Source organism: Callithrix jacchus, chromosome X, assembly GCF_049354715.1.
Source record: "Callithrix jacchus isolate 240 chromosome X, calJac240_pri, whole genome shotgun sequence".
Classification (NCBI taxonomy): Eukaryota; Metazoa; Chordata; class Mammalia; order Primates; family Cebidae; genus Callithrix; species Callithrix jacchus.
The window spans coordinates 147984088-148005509 of NC_133524.1; the positions used below are offsets into that span (position 1 = coordinate 147984088).

Consider the following 21422-nt stretch of genomic DNA (forward strand, 5'->3'; position numbering starts at 1 on the left):
TGGGCCATGGCAACGGACCATACCGGAAACCAAACTAGCAACACACAACAAAGAAATGCCTGGTAACTCGTGCTTCCATCAGTGTGGCTCCAAAATAAAGACAGGTCTGAATGACGGCTCTCTGGTCAATAGTGAGGGGAGAAGATTCTGAAAGACTGAGGAAATACTAATTGCCCATATCAAAGAAACACTGAGAGAGTGGTTAATGGATAGTAAGTCTCCTAAGCTACCCCTTCTCTCCAACAGTGGTGGAGAAATGACAGTTCCCAAACAGAATAAACACTTATAAAAATATAGTTAATTCCTAACTTAAATATTAAGGCAAACTCAATTTCACACAGGGATTGAAAATTTCCATGTTATTTAATGAAAACATAAAAATGTATGTAAAAATAACAAATATTTTAAATGTTGGAAGTGGAGAAAACCAAAGCATTAAAGCAAAGGGAGAAAATGGCCAAATGTACAAGCAGGGCCATGACAGCATTGTCTACAATGGTTTAAAAAAAGTAAATAGGTAAAGAAGTATTAGTTCAGCCGTACTCTGTACTGCCTTGACAAAGAGAGATGACCATGAGATCGCAAGATATTGTTAAGGGGAAAAAAGCAGTTTATAATTCCTTTGTGTGTGTGTGTGTGTGAAAAAAAAGTATGTGAAAGAAAACATACAGAGGGATAGACAGGAAAGTGCTAAACTAATTCTCAAGTAATCAGGGTATTATGTGGGTGAATTTTAACTTTCTATTTCATATATTTATCTTTTGCCTGAATATTTTATAATGTATACTTTATGAATTTTATAATTAGATAAAAAACAAAGGAAATTAAAAAACTTTTTATAGTGTGTGAACTAAATGATATAAAATCGAATTCGTAGAATGAAAAACAAGGCAATATGTAAACATTTTAATAATGGCTTTCTCTTGCTGGTGTAATTGTGAGTGGTCATTTCCAAAACTGCCACCATGAGAGCACATTAATTTTAGAATCAGAACAAAAATATACATATGCAATTCCTATGCTACATAGTGTGCAATGATATGAGAAAGGCAGGAGGGAGGTGAGGCTACAGAAACATACAAGACAGATGTACAAGCAGGGCCATGACAGCATTGTCTACAATGGTAGAGGCTACAGAAACATACAAGACAGATGTTTCTGTCCTCATGGAATTAATAATCTGGTGGGGAAGACAGACTGGTCACAAGGAAATATAAGTGAAAACAGGAAATATGAGAAAGCTGTCAGCGTGGCAAATGCTCTGGAGGAAACAAAACAGGAGCTCGAAGGGGATGAGCTATTTTGCAGAGTATATCTGGGAAGGCTTCTTTGAAGACGTGACATTAGAACAAAGAGCTAAAGGACAAGCAGGAGCCAGCTATGGAAAATTTAAGGAAGAATCGTCTAGCTAATCTCTACCACTCTTCCATAGTGATGCAGACACACTGAGCTTCTGTCAGATTCCTGTGTCCCTAGTTCCACAGGACGGTGCCTAATCAAAGATCAGATTATGGGCAACACAAGGGGGTGGATATTCTGTTACAGAGGAACCAATACCATACTAAAAACTATACCCTAAGGGAGGAGGGAGGTGTCTTAGTCCATCTGGGCTGCTATAACAAAACACCTTAGACTGGGTAACTTATAAACAGCACAAATTTATTGCTCACAGTTCTAGGGGCTAAAAAATCCAATATCAAGGCACCAGGGTGTCTGGTGAAGGGCTATCTTCAGATGGCTCTGTTTTCATAACCTGATCACCCCTTAAAGTCACGCCTCTTAGAATTATCACGTTATTAATCAGGCTTCAATATATGAATTTTGTGAGAGACATGAATATTCAGATCAAAGCAGGGGGCTAGGTGGAAAGTCCCGTCCCTCACTAGAACCAGGGAAGTGTGTGAGAAATTGCTTCATGGCAGCCTTGCGTAATAAAACGGAGAGTTGAAAAGGGTTTTGTGGCAGCTCATTACAAGACTTCCCATCTTCTAACATTCCTGGGAGGATCATCAGGCACTTTGCCAAGATTGGACTCAGACTGTGGTTGAGCCTTGCTTCTGTGGCCTGTGTGAAGTCTTTCCCCTGTGCTCCCTGTGCCTCACACATGTCAACCACACTTTTGCCCCAGGGTGTTTGCACTTGCCATTTCCTTTTACAAGAATACTCTTCTCCCGGCTAACTACATAGTTATCACCCTTATTCGTTTAAATGCTGCTCAAATGTTACTTCTCAGTGAGTCCTTCCCTGACCAGCTGGGTTAAAACTGCAATCCAGAAGCAGAGCACGACAATGAAACAGAAAACTCCACTGATCATCCTCACAGCAGGAACACTGAATTGAACAACTGTCCACACAGAAAATCAGGTGACCAATCACAGTTCCTGGTTTGATAAGAACCAAAAATCAGGTGAGCAATTACGCTCCCTAGTTTTAACTTGATATCACTGAAAGAGGCACTTAGGAGGGTAGTCATGACAGTCTTGAGTCACTAATACCACTTCTCCCCCATCCCCTGGCATGGAGAAAGAATCTCCAAACCTGGCGGAGGGAGAGTGCAGTCATTGTGAGATTTTACATTAGAACTTGGTGCTGCCTTGTCAAGTAGAAAGCAACAGCAGGCACAGCTCAGCTGGTACCTATGTAAGGAACATTTAGAGCAGTCCTAGCCAGAGGGGAATCACTCATCCCAACAGTCAGAACCTGATTCTGGCAAGCCCCGTGACTCTGGGATAACATGCTCTGGGGTTCTAAATAAACTTGAAAGGAAGTCTAAGCTACAAGGACTGCAATTCCTGGGCAAGGCCTGGTGCTGAACCAGGCCCAGAACTGGTGGACTTCGAGTGCACGTGATCTAGTGAGATACCAGCTGACATGGCCAAAAGAGTGCTTATGTTACCCCTCCCCTAACTCCAGGCAGCTCTAGGAGGAGAGGGAAGAGTAAAATAGGTTATACTATAGTATTTACAAGCCTCATGGTAACCTCAAATCAAAGAAATATACAACAGATACACAAAAAATAAAAATAAAAAAACTAAGAAATTAAAACATACCACCAGAGAAACTCAGCTTTACTAAAAGGAAGACAGAATGGAGAGAAAAAAAAGAAGGAAGACAAGACCACAAAACAACCAAAACACAAATAACAAAGTGGCAGGAATAAGTCCTTACTTATCAATAGTAACATATAATGCAAGCAGACTGAATTGTCCAATCAATAAAAAGATAAACAGTTAATTATTTAAAGATAAGCTGCCTCTGCAACACTCCTGATGTCACAGAGGGTGATATATGTAACAACATAGGGACACCCACAAGACTAGGTCAATAAATGATTCAGATGAGTTGGACTCTGAATGCAAGCAGGTGTACTTTAACCAATTTATTTTGCTTCTATTTTCCTTTTTATGTAAGCACCGGTGAAATATATGATAAAAATCAATGTCTGATTAAGTGTAAAAGAACTCTTTCAACAGGCATATCATAACAAAAAAATTCTGTGTGCTATAAAAGCATTTTATCATGGCTTAATTGGAAGCCTAACTTAATCGGCAGATCATGGAATTGATGTCACCTTAAACTGGATGAAATCTGATCTATATTGTGCTGATTTATTTATGTAACTGCCTGTCTTTCCTTGCTCTAACATCCATGAAGACAGAATCTTTAGTCTGCTTGGTTCACTGATAGACTCTCAGCATCTAGAACATACCTGTGCATAGTGGTGTTCAATAAATGTTTGTTACACATCTTGAAGAAAGAGAATTCCAGGCAAAGGGAACAGCAAATGTAAACATCCTGAGGTGGGAACATGCTCCTGGTGTTTCTGGAGTATCATGGTGATTTGAGCAGGGTGATAAAAGAAGGTTCTTATTTGACCTCTCAGGGTTTTTCTTTGGCATCTTCTCCTCTACAGTGTCCATTCCCAATGACCAGAGGCTTGTGGCTGGTGGTAACTATGATGCTTGGTGAATATTCAAGGAAAGAGAGTGGCTCCAGAAACTCAATCCCTTCTGGAAATCAGCATGATTCCCATTCCTTAACTCCACTGATAAGATTCAGGGGTGAGGAATGCATCTGGACTTGAGTTTAGAGCCCTCAAGCATGGTTGATGACAGTTGTGTGGTAATGACATCCTGAGAGGTCTGGCCTAGGAAAGGAACATGCTCTCAGGGCTGGAGGTGGTAGCTACAGTGCCTACAGTGTCCAGGATGTGGCAGTAGGGAAAATGAGATGCACTGGGGTTGAGACCCATGGGAACTTGTCTACCCAAGCATTTTTTTCCTGGCTTAGGGTATATGTGTAGGTTGGGACCCAGGGTGTATGTGGGTGGGAGGATGGCAAAGTTATTGATAATTTCAATATTTAAATAGATCATCCTTCCACAGTCATCCTAAGACCTAGTTGACATCTATAATCACCCTCTGTCCAGAACCTCCATTTCATGCATCCAGCTCTCCAACCACCAGCTCAATCCTTCTAGTATTACGACAGTCCTTTGACCTGTACGGCGACCCTCAAACCAAAGATTCTACTGTTTATTTCACTCTCCTTCACCAAACCCGGACTATGCCCTTACCTCCCTCCTTACCCAGCCTAAAATCCATGATCAATCATTACCATTTCTCCCTTGAAGCCACACGAAAGTACTCTCTCTATTATATCCTTGTACTCATCTGGCAAAACCCCAACCCTGATGAAACCCAGCTCTACCTTCTCTAAATCTCCACCAGAACAATTGAATATGGTTGGAGAGAGCCACACATATACGCTGAGTAGTTTCATTTTAAAGTAATGGCCATCAACCCTCAAGAGGGCCCTCCATGCAATCCAGAGGGTTCTTTTCCAAGCTCTGTCATTGTCTCTCCCATGTACCTACATCTATGTCTCTCCCATCGACATCACCATTTTCTTCCTCTTTTCTGGCTCGTTAGCATACAAACATGTTACTGTGCTGGAATTTATCTCATATTTTAAAAATACTTTTATCTTGTCCCCTTGTATCCCTATCACCCCCAACCCCAGTTTCTCTGTTCCCCTTTACAGCAAAACTCCTTACAAGACTTGTCAATCATTGGGTACTCACTGTTTTCAGTTCCTTTTCTACTCTTGTCCCTTCACATTTTCCTGGAAATGGCTCCTGTAAAGACATTCATGACCTCCACATTGACAGACATGATGCTCAATTCTTTGTCATCTTCTTTCTTGTCCAGTCCATAGAATTGGATGTTGTTTCTGCCATTGCTTCCATGTCTTGCTGTGCCCCTCCTGCCTCACCCATCACTCCTTTCTGGCTCCCTTGCTGGCTTTTCCTCATTTAAATGTAGGACTGCCTGGGGCTTCCTTCTGGGGCTGCTTTGCTTTCTCTACAATCACTATCTTGTGGATCTGATCCAGCCTCATGACTTGCAATACGAATAAAATGTTACTTATTCTCTCATTATCTCTCCAGCCTTGATATTGCCCCGAACTTCAGACTCATCTATATAACCTATTCCCTGACTGTTTTTATCTGTTAAAGCACCTCCATCCTTCCTGTTCCCCAGACTGAGAACCTTACTGCCATAATTGATTTCTGTCTCTGTGCTAGCCCAAGTCCAAACTGGCATCAAACCCTAATGAGTCTTCCATAAAAATCTATCTAGAATATGCCTGCTTCTTATGACTTCCGTTGCATTGCCTGATGTAAAATAGAAATCAGATCATGGTAGTAAAATAGAAATCAGATCGTGGTTACCCTTCACTCAGAATCTTCACTGTCTCTCCACATGACTCTGATGAGTAGCCAAAGTCCTGACAGTGGTCTACAGGGCCCCTCATGCTCTCTCACTACCCCCGTCTTATTTTGACCTAATCGCCTACCCCCATCTTCTCTGACTTGCTTCACTTCAGCACATCAGCCTCCTAGAACATGCTCCCAGGGCTCTTGCACTCGTGAATTTCCTGATCAGGAATAAGATGGCCCCTCACCTCTTTCAAATCTTGGTTCAAATGCCATCTTCTCAGTGGGGCATTCCCTGACTACTTTATTCGAAATTGCTGCTTCACTTTTCTCCATGGCACCAATCATCATCCTGCACCCTGTATCTTTGACTTTTTTGTCTAATATCCATGGAGAGAGGAGTTCTCGTTTATTTTGTTGGCTTCTGTAATCCCAGGTCCTAGAATCCCTATATCACTAGATAAATACTTCATGTAGCAGTTGGCTCAGTCTGTGTTAACAAAGTAAGTACTTGAATAACAGAAGTGTATTGTCTTCCAGTTCTGGAGGCTGAAGGTCTGGGATCAAGGCATGGGTAGGTCACTTTCTCCTAAATCTCTCTTGGTAGCTTGTGGATGGCCACACAGTCTCCCGGTGTGTCCACATAGTCATCCCTCTGTACATGCCTGCGTCCCAATTTCCTCTTCTTATAAGGACTTTAGTCACACTAGATTAAGGCTCAGCCTAATGACACTATTTTACTTTAATAACCTCTTTAAAGGCCCTGCTTCCAAGTATGATCACATTACGGAGTACTGGGGATTGGGATTTCAACGTGAATTTGGGGAGGGACACTATTCAATCCATAACACCTGATTAACTTGTTGATTGGGTTGCAGAGATGGAATGAGTCTCTTACAGGGTAAGGATCAATGTTTAGGCTCAGTCAGGACATAAAAGGATGGGGGCAGCAGAGCTCAGATAAAGAATTCTGGAATGGATGTGGAGAAATAGGAACACTTTTGGTGAGAGTGTAAATTAGTTCAACCATTGTGGAAGACAGTGTGGCAATTCCTCAAGGACCTAGAAACAGAAATTCCATTTGACCCAGCAATCCCATTACTGGGTATACATCCAAAGGATTATAAATCGTTCTACTATAAGGACACATTCACACAAATGTTCATTGTAGCACAGTTTACAATAACAAAGACCTGGAATCAACCCAAATGCCCGTCGATGATAGACTGGACAGGGAAAATGTGGCACATGTATACCATGGAATATTATGCAGCAATCAAAAACGATGAGTTTGTATCCTTTGTAGGGACATGGATGAACCTGGGTACCATCATTCTCAGCTAACTGACACATGAGCAGAAAAATCAAACACCGCATGTTCTCACTCATAGGCGGGTGTTGAACAATGAGAACACATGGACACAGGGAGGGGAACATCACACACTGGTGTCTGTTGGGGGTTGGGGTGGTGGGGGTCTGGGGAAGGGACATCAGGGGATGAATAGGTTTGGGAGGGATAACACTGGGAGAAATGCCTGATGTGGATGATGGGGGATGGAGAGAGCAAACCCCCATGGCATGTGTGTACCTATGCAACAATCCTGCAAGATCTGCACATGTGCCCCAGAAGTTAAAGTACAATAAGAAAAAGAATTCTGGAAAGAGTGAGTGGTACAGAAAGAGTGAAGCTCTGGGAGCAGATGAGGTTGGCAGAGAGTGCTCCTCTCAGCCAAAGGGTGAGGCATACGGATGGGGCTGGGGGGAGACAATATGGAGGAAGGTAATGGAATTGGTGGTGTTAAGACATTAGGAAAGAGGCAACTGGCCAAGGCTTGCAGAGGGGAGAAGGTGAGGAGTCAGACAAGTAGTGGGTGATTGAGAATTCTTTTTCCTGGTATAGAAATGGGGATATTGGAAATGCCACCTATAGGCACGATCGCTTACATACTTTGTGGGACCCACTGAAAGTAAAATGAAGGCCTCTTGATCAGAAAGCATTAGGATTTCAAGATGGTAATAGGGCAGCCTTGAACCAAGTGTTCAGAGCCCTCTTAAGCACAGGGCCCTGTCTGACTCCATGGGTCACACATCCACAACTCAGGCTCTGCCGAATGGGATTTGGAACAGAAATGGGGACAGGTAAGAAGATGGGTCAATTCTGGGATGGAGGAACTGTCCTCTCACGTTGTGTGGGGAATTTTTACTGAATTATGATCTGTCTTTTCCCACTTCTTGGAGCTGTGCCCTCCACAACCCTTAACGCAGTGCCTTACACATGATAGGCATTCGGAAAACCACTCAGCAATGCAGAGGGAAGAAGAGAGTGAATGTTGAATGTGATGGAGGCCAGGAGAGTGAAGTGAAGGTTCATTTAGATAGTGAGGGTCAGAGCTACGCTAGGAGCCTAGGGGAGGCTAACATCATTGCAATTTGAGTGGAAAAGGAAAGCCACTTGAGGGCATCTAAGTATCTGGTGCCTGGCCGGGTGGTGAAGCCAGTGGACAAGCCTTCAACATACTGGTGCAGGGGGCACCATTGAGACCACAATCTAAAATCATCAGTTCTCAGCAGTGTGTGGAGCCATCCTGAGGGTAGTTAGAAAGCCTTCTCACTGAGGAAACCAAAGAGTATGGACAAAGCTGATACCCCAAGACCCAGGCTTCCCACAGGGAGGAACCAGCAGTCAGAGCTGCCTTTGGTGTCCACTGGGAAAATAGAAGCCATCATGGTGCTAAGTTTAAAGCTGACCCTCACGCCAACTCCTCCTCTCAGCCCCAGCCCCTCCAGCCTCAGATTTACAAGGCTCTAGAGAACACAAGCTGTGGATGAGGCTCTGTACAAGATGCTAGGGACACAGGAAGAGACAAGGTCCGTGGCCCCAAGAGAGAGGAGGCAAGTGTGCACATAAGCTTGCTATCAAATGAACAAAATGTAGGTGGATGCACGCCACAGCTGATGTGCATTAAGCTCACACTGAAGCGCCAGGCACACTCTATGTGATTAGCTCCATTACCTGCTTAGCAACGCTTTGAGGCAGGCACTGTTAGCAACGTTCCCATCTGAAAGGTGAGGAAACCAAGATGCAGTGAGGTCAAATCACTTGCTGGAGATAATAGAGGCTATCATGTAGTACAGCCAAGAGTTGCAGCAGGCAGTAGGAGGCACTGCTCTTCCTCCTCCCTACACTTGTGATCCACAGAGGCCCCATGCTCATAGTCTGCATATAGGGCTGAAAGTGGAATGGTCAACTGGGGTGGGAGGAGGATCCTGCATGCTCACTGTGTGGGAAGAATGAATGCAAGTGCACCAGGTCCACAGTGGGAGGAAAGGCATTCAAGGCAGAGGTAAGTAGACGCAGCCTCCTGTTGCTGGAGCCAGAAGCTCAATTGGGAGTGCCAGTAGGAGGGCCGAAGCCATAGACCCTTGTGAACATACTGGAAGAGCTCCCTTTTCAACAGTTGGGTGTACAAGGGTCTATACAGTGTTAGGATCAGGATGGGAACATGCTGTTGGGCTAGAAAACTCAGGAGATTAGTTCCAGAAGAGCCTGTGGAACTCTGGCCCACAGGCTCCGGGGGCTTGGGGGGAGGTCCGTAGAAGATCTGCATGGACAAGGAAGATTCCTGCAGCCATGGAATAGCAAACAAGCCAGCAGGGAAGAAGGGAAAACCACCATACTGGGAGAGAAGTGTAGGGGTGGGCATCCAGGGAGCTAGGGAGCTGGGCCCTGGGGATTAGAGGGGAGGTCGGTGGCTATGAAGGCATTCTCCCACCCCTCTTCTGCCACCTGGCAGGGCAGGTTGCTATTACCCGCGTGGGATAGGGGTGTGAGTGATTCTGGAAACACCTTCTGAGACTCTTCCCATCAAAGGCATCACTTGGGGTGGAGGGAGGAAGCGGTTGCCAACCCCAGTGCCCAGCCGTGTTCTAGAGGTGCAGAGAACAAAAAGGAACCCTGAAAACCCAGCAGGGGCATCTGGCCCCTCTTCAGAGGGAGGCTTTCCTAGACCCAGAACCTCAGCCCCCTCTGATCCCTCTTGCCCCTCTCTTAGCAGTCGACTTGTCATGTGGTTCCTGTCGCCTAGTCTCATCTCTGCTCTGCGTCTTGTCCTGCCATGGTAAACCTCTCACAGTGCGGCCTCCAAAGGATCCCTCATCTAGTGCTCCTTGAATGCCAGAAGATTTCTTCCTCTACCCTTACTGAGCCTTTTCCAAACCCATTTCCTCCTTCAATTCGCTGCAGTCTCACGAGGGAGGCAGAATTCTACCCATTTCTCGGATTTTGCAGGAGAGAAGCCTGTCTTCCCGGGTCAGGGTGGGGGTAGGTAAGTGAGGAAGCCAAGGTCACCCAGTCGTTGGCAGAACGCGGCCTCGACCCGGCCCTTCTTCTGCGAGCCCATTGGAACCCTGGCAAGGCAGGCCTTGGCTGTAGGCTAGCGCCCCGCTCTTTTCGGCGGCCCCAGGAGCCGGGCTGGCCTGAATGGCAGGTGAGCCGGATTGGGGACAGGACGGGGGTTGGGCTGCTTAGGGAAGCCTGGCGCGCGGGCCTTGGGCGCGGCCGCCCGAGCTCGGTGCTGCGCCCTATCTTCCGAGGGCCCACACCTTGGGTCATGACTGGACCAGGGCTTTGGTCAAGGGTACTCTGTGTCCCCGGGCCCGCCGGTCAGGCCCCGCCCCCCGGCGGCCCGGGCGGGGGCAGGGGCGGCGCCGGCGGAGTGGGGCGCGGGCGCGCAGTGCTTGGTGCGCGCCGCCGCCCCTCCGGCCCAGCTTACCCGGCCGCTCTCCCAACCCCCTCGGCCCACTCTGTCGCCCCCACCCCTCCTTTCTCCCCTCGGCCAGGCGGCCCGGCGATCCGGTGCGCGGGGCAGCGCAACGATCGCGGCCTGGCGATCTGGGCACTGCGGTCTTGGCGCGCCAGACGCGGGGCGCGAGGCCAGACCTGGCGCGGCGGGGTGTGGGGGGCGGGCAGCTGCGGATCCCCTAGAGAAGACCAGGGGCAGGCAGGGGGGTGCCGAGGTAATGGATAGGGCCTGGGCGCCAGGTTGCAAGGGGAGGGCGTTCCAGGAGCCCTTTGGCCCTGGCAGGGCGGGCGACTGGGTGTCCGAGGCGGTGGGAGGGCAGCGGGGAGGAGAGGGAGGGAGGGAGGAGACAACTGGGCTGGGCCGGGGGGCTTGGCCGATGGGGATCAGGTGGGCGGGGACAGGGGCCCTGCTGGAAGAGGCGCAGCAGCGAGGTGGCGGGCTGTGTACGCAAACAGGGCGGCCGCCTCCTGGGCCCGGAGAACGGTGAGGCCATTTGGGTTGGGTGTCCCAGTCCTGAGGGCACGTTTCGGTGTCCAGGGCCAAGGAGCTGGGCGCGAGGCATTGTTGGGGAGGGAAGATCTAGAGGCCCGGCCGGGCCAAGGTGATGCGGGGGGGAGAAGCCCCGGGAGAAGAGTGTCGTTGGGTCAGGGCGCTGGTGTCCAGCGAAGGTGAGTGAGGACCGGCACTTTCAGGGCTTGCCTGAGTGGAAGGGGACAAGGGGGCCCCAGAGTTTGAGTTTGAGCATAATTTGGGAGTTGTCGTGTCACTGGGTGGGTTGATGAGTCATGCGATTTGGAGATCACGGAACCCTTTTCCTGGAGATCAGTTCTGAGGGATGGAAATAAAGTCTAGGGTTTGGAGAAGTGGTTTGGAAGCCATGTCTTAGGACACCAGGTGCTCTGGTGGTCACCAGGCTTCATGTGAGGGACTTTGGGAGTTGTGTCCCAAAGTGCTGAGATTCAGAAGCTTCAGTCTGGGGTGGAGTTAAGCAAGGTCTTTGTGGTGACCAGTTCCCTGCCTTCCTTCCTTTCCAGGCTGTCAGGATTCAGCTGTGTTCCTGTGGGGAGTGGGTTAAAAATTCCTTCTGCCTACAGTCAGCTTTACAGTATCCACCAGGGGCAGGAGGGACATATACATGTGTGGCTGCAGCATCATTCTCTGTCGTGGAGCCCTCATGCTTGCTTCCTCGTTGTTGCCATAGTAACTGTCTATTGATGGTGTATTTATAGGGGAAGAAGCAGGCGCTACATTTTGGGGAGGGAGGAGGAAGAGGCCTCATGGCAGGCAGCAGCAGCAGTGATGGTGGCTACAGAATTGCTAATGGAGTGGGCCATGCTGTGGGATCTGTTTTGTGGGGGTTCCTGGCTTGACTAAAGCTTAAAAATGAACTGATGACTTTAGCAGGTGTGTCAGGATAGCATGTATTCAGGTCTATGATAAGTGTGACATACAGCTAGCTACCTTTGACCAAAGCTAGATGTGTGAGGGACAAAAGGTGGACGTATGTAATTTTTCCACATTTGTTAAAAAAATACTGTAGTTTCCTTTGATAAGCAGTGCAACATATTTTTCTGTTTCCTTATTAGTTAGGACCTTATGCATTCTTTTCAAACCTAGATACAACAGTGCCATTTTTCTTCAATCAAAAAATCCTTGCCGTGAGACATACTACATCCACACCCTCACGACATGAATCTCAGCCATCCATAATGCAAACAGAATTTTGAGATCATATTACATCTTGGTTCTGACAAACATTGAGGGCCAACTGTCTCACAAGGCAGGCCCATCTGTTGACAAATTCACATGTTGATAGCTTTGAGTGGGATTGTGGCAGGGCTCAAAACAGAAAGCCCTTGACATGGCGTTTCCACAAATGGATGTCAGATTTGCTATTTTCCCCTTAATTTTCTTTTCTTTTCTCTTCTTTTCTTTTTCTTTCTTTTCTTTCTTTATTTCTTTTTCCTTTTTTTTTTGATGGAGTCTGGCTCTGTAGCCCAGGCTGGAGTGCGGTTGTGCAATCTTGGTTTACTGCAATCTCCTCCTCTCTGGTTCAAGCGATTCTCCTATCTCAACCTCCTAAGTAGATGGGACTACAGGCATGAACCACCATTCCCAGCTAATTTTTCTATTTTCAGTAGAGATGGGGTTTCGCCAGGCTGATCACCTGAGGTCAGGAGTTTGGCTAAGCTGGTCTCAAACTCCTGACCTCAGGCGATCGGCCCACCTCAGCCTCCCAAAGTGCTGGGATTACAGGCATCAGCCACCATGTCCAGCCTAAATTTTTTATTATATCCTGTTTCCCAAAAGGATTAGGAAACATGTTATAAATGCACAATAAGACATTGAAAACATAAATAGAAAGCTGTATACCACATCACAGGACAGAAGCATATGTGCTTAACAGCTGGGCTTCCAGGGTGCCTGTGCTTGACTGGCAATAGTGACACTGAACTTCCTGGCAGTCTAGGCAAAAAGTAGGGCTCTTTGGGTCCTGCAGTTTATGTGTCTTGCATTCAGTTAGTCATAAAACCAGAGCTTCTGCTTGGGGAGGGGAGCAGTAGGGTGATTGCTCCCAGATGTGACAGTTCAGCGAGGGCTCCAGAATGTGTGTATGAGTGGGTGTGTGTGTTGTGGTTTAGGTACTGGCTGGATAGCTCCTTAGCAGGAGAAAGGCTTTTGGACAATAGCTCACATTAGGGGTAACTCTTAGCGCCTTAGTGTTGCTCATCTAAATTCACATCTTGGTACTCCACTGCTGTGAGCATTAATACAAAGAGGGAAGAGAGGCCCGGTTCCAGAAGATTCCAGGTATCTTGCTTCCTTGTCCAGTGAAGATGAACACAGTGGGTCATCTGGGTTTGGGCCTTCTGGATATGCCTGGGAATATGAAGAATGCAGCATGGTTGTGCACGGAGGATGTGTCCACCGAAGGTTACCATGGGTTAGTCCCAGCAGGGCAGTGACTTTTGAGATGGTTGATGCCGTGTTAAGCTTTGTTTTCAGGGAACATGCTTGTCATTGGAGGTATCTGTGACTCACCATTGTGATGAAAATTAGTTGAAAATTCTGGTCCTGCCACTGTCACTGTTGATTTGCTTAACCTTGCCTGAGTCTAGTCTCACTGGGCTTTATTTCCTCATCTGTCTCTGACATCCTTTCCAATTGGAATTTGCAAAGATTCATTGAAGTGAGCAAGGAAGGAGGAGCCTCAGCCTGTAGGAGCTTTCCTTTTTTGAAGAAAAAAGTCAACCCTTAGGTTTTATAGATGCCCAGAATATGTTCCTGGGGGAAAACACTGAAAGGTTTGCTCTGGACTCTCCTGGGCCTGGGGAGGTCTCTAGAGAAAAGCTTGGGGCAGAATGAGAAGCAGCAGAAGCTATGGGTGGCAGCATGGAGGACAATGCACCCCACAGTGTACTGCTTCGACCTTTTGACCAGGCCAGTGGGAGGGATGCACATCCCAGAGCCAAGAGGGTGCCCTGTCAATTTCTAGATGTGGTTTCACTGCAACTTTGCTTTTTTTTCTTACTCCAGAAAAGTGAGACCCTGAAGCTGAGGGAGCATCATGGCAGGTGAGTTTTTCCAGGCCCAGGCATGTGGAGAGCAGTGGAGGGCCATGCCTAGGGGCTCATGAGTCAGGTTTCAAATCCTTCCCAGCTTCCCTGCCCCCCCTCCAACCAGGTGGCCTTCCCTGGAGCCATTTTCCAGTGGGCTGAGTAGCAGTTTTGCCCTCTCAACACTTTGGCTCCCTTCTGGAGCATATGTCACTTGTAGATATGTACCTACCCAGGCTTTCCTGAGTGACACTAATGTGACAGGCCACAGGGCCTGGGGAAGGGTACCTGCCTACTGGCAAAGACATACCAGCCTGGGCATCCAGGAGGAGTTGCTTTACATGGGAGCCAGGAAGTCCCACTTCTAGCTGAACACCAGGAGCACACACCATTTACAGTCTCAGGTCAGGTTTATGTGGGTGCAGAACTCAAGCTATTCTGGTCAGCCAGGTTGTAGCTGGGTCTCTTTCTCTCTGGAATAAGTAGCTATGCCCACCACCCAAAGACAGTGTTGTAGGGGGAGTCTGTGCCCCATCTGTAAAGCCTTAGACTCTCCATCTGAACCTTTCTACTTCCCATCCCCAGAGGTGCTCCAAGGCTGGCTTTGCATTACATTTTCTTGAGCAAGACTGTTGATTCCAGATGACCTGGTGGCACAGGTAGACATTCAGGCGGAGGAACACCACTCTGGTAGAGTCTTCTAGGATTATCTGGTATTATTCGTTCCACCGGTATTGGCCTTAAAGAAGAATACATTCTCATGGCAATAGGTCTAACTTTCATTTTTCAAGGTGATGCAGAAGATAACTGGAGATTTAGTCACTGAAGATTATCTCCTCACAATCCTTACTCTTTCTTGTTCCTGTGCAACGTGCACATTCCTGGCAGTTGGCTCCCACTTTCTTCCATGTAGCCAGGGCCCTGACCCTTGTTGGGACCATGGTATTCTAGACAGGTGTATCATGGCACAATAAAATGTCAGCCCTTCCATCACTTGTACAAACGGCTGGTCATGTCCTTTGGTCAGAAGCCTGATGTATTGCTGCTCACTCAGCCTTGTTTCCCTGCATAATTATGCTTCAGTTGCTGGGCTGGGCCCGGTTTGAAGGAGCTCCTGGGCATCTCCCCATTCCAGGCCTTAGTAGAGCTCTCTCTTCAGTGTTTCTGGAGGCCAAGGATGCCCATTCGGTCCTGAAACGATTCCCTCGTGCCAATGAGTTCCTGGAGGAGCTGCGCCAGGGCACCATCGAGAGAGAGTGCATGGAGGAGATCTGCAGCTATGAGGAGGTCAAAGAAGTGTTTGAGAACAAAGAGAAAACGGCATGTACCACCCTGGGGCTGGTTCTGGGAGTAGAAGTTGCCTCAGAAATAGCAAGAACAGGTCCTGGTAATGCAGACGAATCAGAAGCAAGGAAAGCCACCCAGCCTAAGGCATAGCCACTAGGACCATTGAGGAGCAGATAAAGTCTATACAGTCCCATTGCCTGACTCATTTGGGGTCCTCCCCAGTTGGGAGCATTGTCCTTTGCCCTTGGTACATTCTGGTAACTCTCTGAGACCAGTCAGATGGGGAAGGGGAGGAAGCACTAGACTTACTGAAGGCCTCTGAGCCCAACTGGAGTTTGAGCTTCTCATAGTATCCTGTTTTGTTTTGCAGATGGAGTTCTGGAAGGGGTACCCAAATGCAGTCTACTCAGTCCGAGACCCCTCACAGAGCTCGGATGCCATGTACGTGGTGGTACCTCTTCTGGGGGTGGCACTGCTGATTGTCATTGCCTTGTTCATCATCTGGAGGTGCCAGCTGCAGAAAGCAACCCGTCACCATCCCTCCTATGCTCAGAACCGGTACCTAGCCAGTCGTGCTGGGCACAGCCTCCCCCGGGTCATGGTGTACCGGGGTACTGTGACCAGCCAAGGGGAGCCTTCTGGGCACCGAGAGGCAGGGAGCAGCCCCCAGGTGGTGCTGGGGCCCAGTCGGGGGGGCAGGACCACAGTCCGGCTTGAGAGCACCCTCTACCTCCCTGAGCTCTCTCTCTCCAGACTGTCCAGCGCTACTCCACCCCCCTCCTATGAGGAGGTAACTGCGCCCCAAGACAGCAGCAGTGAGGAGACCAGCGTGTCTTACAGCGACCCGCCCCCAAAGTACGAGGAGATAGTGGCCACCAACCCTGGCGCTGACAAATAGCGGGACGTTTGTGCCCTGTCCTGGATGAACGCCTCTTTCTGAGGTCTCCTATCTTCTTTTTAACTTTTTAAAGACTGTGCCACCACAAAACAGCCTTAGCCTCCTCGTTGCCAAATAATTCCCTAATCGTGAAGTTTAGGAAGTCAGTTGTCAGAGACAGGTGGGGAGGGGGAGTAGGAACCATGCATGAGTCAAAGTCCCCGGGAAGAGCCAAAGGCCAAAGTGCCCAACTCTTTGGGATGCCCCCTAAGCCTCCATCATCCTGTCTTCCCATCAGGAACTGGCTTCTCTTATGCCAAAGGAATCACTTCGTTGAGTGGATTGTGGCCAGAATGTTCACAGGCCCAGCCTGGGGGCTGCGGGGCTGGCTGGAAGCCTGTCTATGTAGGGAGCTCTGGGCCACAGAGGTAAGGAAGGGAAGCCAGCCTTTCAGCACCCCTTTCCCTCCACAGTTCTGTGTTTTCTGTCCTTGCTTACATTTGGAGGGCATGGACAAGGACTGAGTGAAAACAAAATGAAAAAAAATCATGACAAATAAATAAGGAACGCAATAGAACAAAACTCTAGCACCCGGGCCATTCATAGGAGGCCAAGGGAAATTCATCACATGGATCTGTGATGTCCCCCTCCCCCACACTCCTGGAAGGAGGACAGGCTGTGTGAAGGATGAGGGCCAGAGGGCTGGGTGGCAGAGTCTCCTCTTCCACATTGACCAAGGGGCCCACGTGGACTCTGCTATCCAGTTTCTAGTGTGCTTGGCTATCCAGACATGTGGACCAGCTGTGCTCAAACCACTACCCACTGGCATGAGCCTACTTTTTGTGAATGGTGCATTGAAATTGAAATTCAGATTGAGGATTTCTCCTTAATGATGGTGCCCACCTGGGGAGAAGATCCTAAAGTGTCCCTTTTAAAACACTTATTTGTGGAAAAGCCCATGGGTTTTGTTTGAAGGCCTATCTGGGGTTTGCTCAGCTGTTGCCAGATGCCAGTCTGTTTTCAGTGAGGCTTTGGACAGCAGTGGGGCAGAAGGCACCTGCTCTTTAACTGTCGGTGACCTTGCAAGACACTGTTGATACCACTTCCCCCTATTTCTGTCTCCATCCTCCTGACCTTACCGCCAAACCACTTTTCCTCTGTGGTGCTTTAAAAAATGTAGCAAATTTTTGTGTGGCGCCAGAATGCGTAGCCTGGGTCTATTGGCAACCACAGCAGTTTAAAACCCACTGTTGAAACATCCCTGTAAGGCAGACATTGGGACTGTTTCAAGTCAGAAGGCTTGTGTTCCTACCCCAGTGAGGCCACCAGCTTGGACCACTCGCCCCTGTGGCTGGGGTTTTCCATCCTTCCCCCTACTTCACAGGCCCATTGAAGGTTGACTGAACAAATACCTGTGAGGTGCTTGAAGTGCCAGGGAGCCAGGGAGGTTTGCCTTAGGAAGAGTCTTCTAGAAAGATGTAGGTTATAAGGGAGCAGTCTTAGCTGAGGCCCTCATATGCCTCTGATGTTGAGTTTTCAATGAGGGAGTCAATCTCCTGTCAGTTGACCCTTTCCATTCCCTCATCCTCCCTTCTCAGAGCTCCCTGGCCAGAGATGCTGAGCAGGTGGCATTCTACATTTCATTTCTTTGTCTTTCCCTCCCCTGAGCCTTTAGAAGGCCCCTGTGTTTTCCATGTTGGGGGGCCTGAGGAAGCCTAAATAAAGCTCAGGGCTAGCCCTGGCTTTCCCAATATTTCTTCAAGTAGGTACCCAAGTGTGACTTGGGAGCAGGTGAGGAAAACCGTATCCTAATATGTCTCCTCCTCAGTTAGCACAGAGCCAGACATGAGCTCCACTGATCAGAGCCAAAGGGTGTTTGGCAAGAAAGGCCTGCTGCCTCTGGCATCATGTGGCTGGGCAGTACTGGGAGAAAGCAGGAAGAAGCCCAAGGTCAGGGGCTGAGGACAGGCCATGGGAAGAGTTACAGTGGTTCCTTACAGCCTGTAGAGTTCGGTTCAGATGCTTCATAGTGTTCCACCAGGTGGGGTTGTACCACAGTCTCTGGATGGTTTTTGTAGCACATTGTAGATGAACGACTGTACAGCACACAGCAAGCATCACTCCTTGTGGTGCACATTTGGCTTTTACAAATGCCCTGTGCATATCTTCTCAAACTTTGTCTTCATATGGAGGTGGATTTGATACAATGCTAACTCTTTTGTGGCTACATTTTTGTTGTTTTTGGGCTTGTGTGTGTGTGTGTGTGTGTGTGTGTGTATCTATGTGTGCATGTTGCCGTTTCTTATTGCTTATCTGAAACAATAGCCGGTGTGCGGCTGTAGTTGTACCAGGAGGGATCCGGTCTGCAGAGAGAAATGTCACCTCCCCTCCCAGGGCTGGGTAGCTTGAGGACAGGGCCCTGAGCAAGGAAAAGTGACATTAACTATTGGACGCCCAACCCCCAAAGTTGTCAACATTTGCCTCCTTGTAAAACGCTTTGGAAGAAGACATAGCAGCTCCATTCTGCAGGCCCCCGCCCTGCACAACTCTCGCTCACACCACGCCCTTTTGGCATAGTGCCCCTGGCCTGGGCTTCTATTCTGTGGGCGTCAGCAGCTGAAAGAAATCTGAACACTCCTGGGCATGCTTTTTTTTTCTTTTTGTGGAAAGATGTGTGACTATTGACTTTGGGTATGGCGGGGCTAGTTATGTAGATGTTTTCATTTTTCAAAAAGAAAAGGCTTTAACAATTTCTTGAAATGTGACTGTCACTTGTTTTCAACCAAAACTTTTTAAGATTTTTTAAAAGAAAAATTGAAATCGTGTCCCTCCCTTGCTCCCCATTGCCTCCGGTTTTCAAAATGAAAGCACAAGTGCAGGAGTGGGGTGCACAGGTGGCTGGCATGTGCACAGCACCCACACAGCTGCATCCAGCCCTGGCTGACAGAGACGCAGTGCTGAGCAGTCGGCCCCGGGGGAACCTCTCTTTCGACTTCCCATCCCACTGCCATGAGTGTGAATTCCTGAGGGTGCTTCCAACCAAAAACAGGAGTCTGCCTGATCTGTTGGACACTGCCTTTTTGGTAACCCAAATATGAGGAATTCAGGACAGGAAGGTGTTTCTTTGTCAAGTAGTCAGAGCCGGATGCTTCCCTTCTCCCAGTGGGTGGAGCCTCGCAACCCCCAGCCAGAGTTGATCTTTTGACAACCAAATAACATCCCATGAGAAGAAGAAAAACAAAATTTAACACTGCCTCTAGATTGTTCTTTTGTCCGAGAGAGAGATCATGGAGAGAGTCTTTCTCACTCACGGAGGCTTTGTCTTTCTAGGAGTGTGCATGTGCGCTGTCTCATGTGTGGACACTCACAGTTGAGGCTGACATGGATATCTTGGCAGCAGAGCTGCTGGTCTAGATGGCTTTTCAGCTTGACAAGTAATGAAGCTCCATTTTAGGACTTCACCGATTCAGAAACAACCACAGCCCCCGCCCCTGCCCCCCGCCACTGAACTCTACTAACAGTAATCACAATAATTAGCTAATTAAAAGTACTGTAATCAGACTGCTTGCAACTATACTGAAAGCTCATTAATTTGAAGCCCACTGCTTCAGAACTTTGAGAAAATCACAACTTAAGACAGTTCACAGTAGCTGTGATTCTGGCTACATAAAAATATTTGAAATATTCCTCCCTTTAGTCAATGTTCAGGGTCTTTTGTGTAAGAGGAATCCAGTTTAAAATGAGTATCCTTTTCAAAGAAAAGGCTCCAGATATTAAGGATCCCTCCATGTGCCTTCAGCTCTGGGGCTCAGCACTTCTTGTATGTACCGGGTGATCTCTTATTCTGTCTCCATCGCAGGGATGTTGGATATTGCAACCTTTCACTCTACTCCTTTATTTATCCTGTGAATAACATAGCTTGTGAACTAGACTGCAATTGAAAGTAATAAACGTGATGTACCTTTCTAAATATTCTGTAAAGCAGATGCTTCGCTGTCAGACTGGCCGCTCCATCATTCGCCCCCAAATATTCAAACGTGGGAGCTTTTCCTTCCAGACTGTGGGCAGCGAGTCTCTCTCCAGCAAGGATTTCTCTGACAAAGATATCCAAATAGCACACCCTCTCAAGCTCAATGCCTCAACAGTTGTTTCACTGTACTAATATCTGACCGCTGAACAGTGCCTGCCCTGCACTCACCCGCAGCCCCAGCATTAACACAGATCTTCAGGACTGGGACAAATCCCCCAGCTGCTTTTGCTTCTCAATCCGTCTCCCGTCACAGATGCCATTTTCCCAGGCATGAACACGTCTACTATTTCACTCTGTCATTGTGAATTTGTGACAGTGGAAACCCTGATATGTGCAACCAAGCTTATAGAAATGATTACTGTGAAATGGATGAATTTTGGTACCACTTTAAACTATGTTCATGTTCATGCATTTACCCTTGTCAGCTGGGATATCTGTACATTCGGTATGTCAGCCTTTCACTGGAGCCTGGTGGCAACAGGAAAACTTGCTTCTGATTTCTCTCTTTCTCTTTCTTTTTATAATTGTTAAGGTTAGCTGTTACATTTTGTCTCCTTCTGTACAAGAAAACAATAATAATAAAGAGCACACAGCATCCACTTGAATCCCGTCCTCATCCATCTGGGATCCCTGCTGACTCTCAAACTTCCAAGGGGTATGGGTGGTTTTGGATCAGACTGTAGATAAGGAAGTAGACCAAACCAGTCCAGGAGCAGGAAGCAGGTATGTCCTGGGTCCTAAAGTTTGTCCTCAGTGTGTAAGATGATCTCCTGACCCATCCTTCTAGGATGAGGTTAGTAAGATCTGTCACAAATCACAGCTAGCAACTTCCTTGTCACATGATTTCTGCTTACTAACAGAGGTGTGCCTTTCTGGAAGGATGCCCTGCTTGGTTTCAGAGCTGGGAGAGGAGGAGTGGGAGGGGTACAGTATTCAGGCCTTGCCCTGGTTGTGCTTCCTAAGTTCTAAGGAAGGGCCAGGGGCTGTTCAGAGGGCAATGATGCCCAGCCTTTGCACAGAGGAGACATGGTCTTAGCTCCCAGAGATTCCCAGCTGTGGGTATGCAGAGAGATAGCCCTGGGAAGTCGCAACTGCTAGTTGTATCAACCCCCAGTAATGAAAGTAATCCATCCTTTAATCAGGAAGGCCC

General features: G+C 47.9%; 1 protein-coding gene across 8 annotated transcripts; it reads left to right on the forward strand.

Annotated features, from left to right (window-relative positions):
- Positions 1-10050: 10050 nt before the first annotated feature.
- On the forward strand, positions 10051-20877 carry PRRG3 (proline rich and Gla domain 3). 8 transcript variants are annotated; one of them, XM_035288183.3, is made up of 4 exons: positions 10051-10206; positions 14059-14096; positions 15214-15398; positions 15736-20877. In XM_035288183.3, exons 2-4 carry the CDS (start codon positions 14090-14092, stop codon positions 16261-16263), a joined length of 720 nt encoding a protein of 239 aa, XP_035144074.1. In that variant the 5' UTR covers positions 10051-10206; positions 14059-14089; the 3' UTR covers positions 16264-20877. The 8 variants fall into 8 exon arrangements, with proteins under 8 accessions (XP_035144074.1, XP_035144076.1, XP_017824179.1 ...); XM_035288185.2 differs by having other exon boundaries at positions 15238-15398; XM_017968690.3 differs by lacking the exon at positions 10051-10206 and adding an exon at positions 10417-10735.
- The last annotated feature ends 545 nt before the right edge of the window (positions 20878-21422 follow it).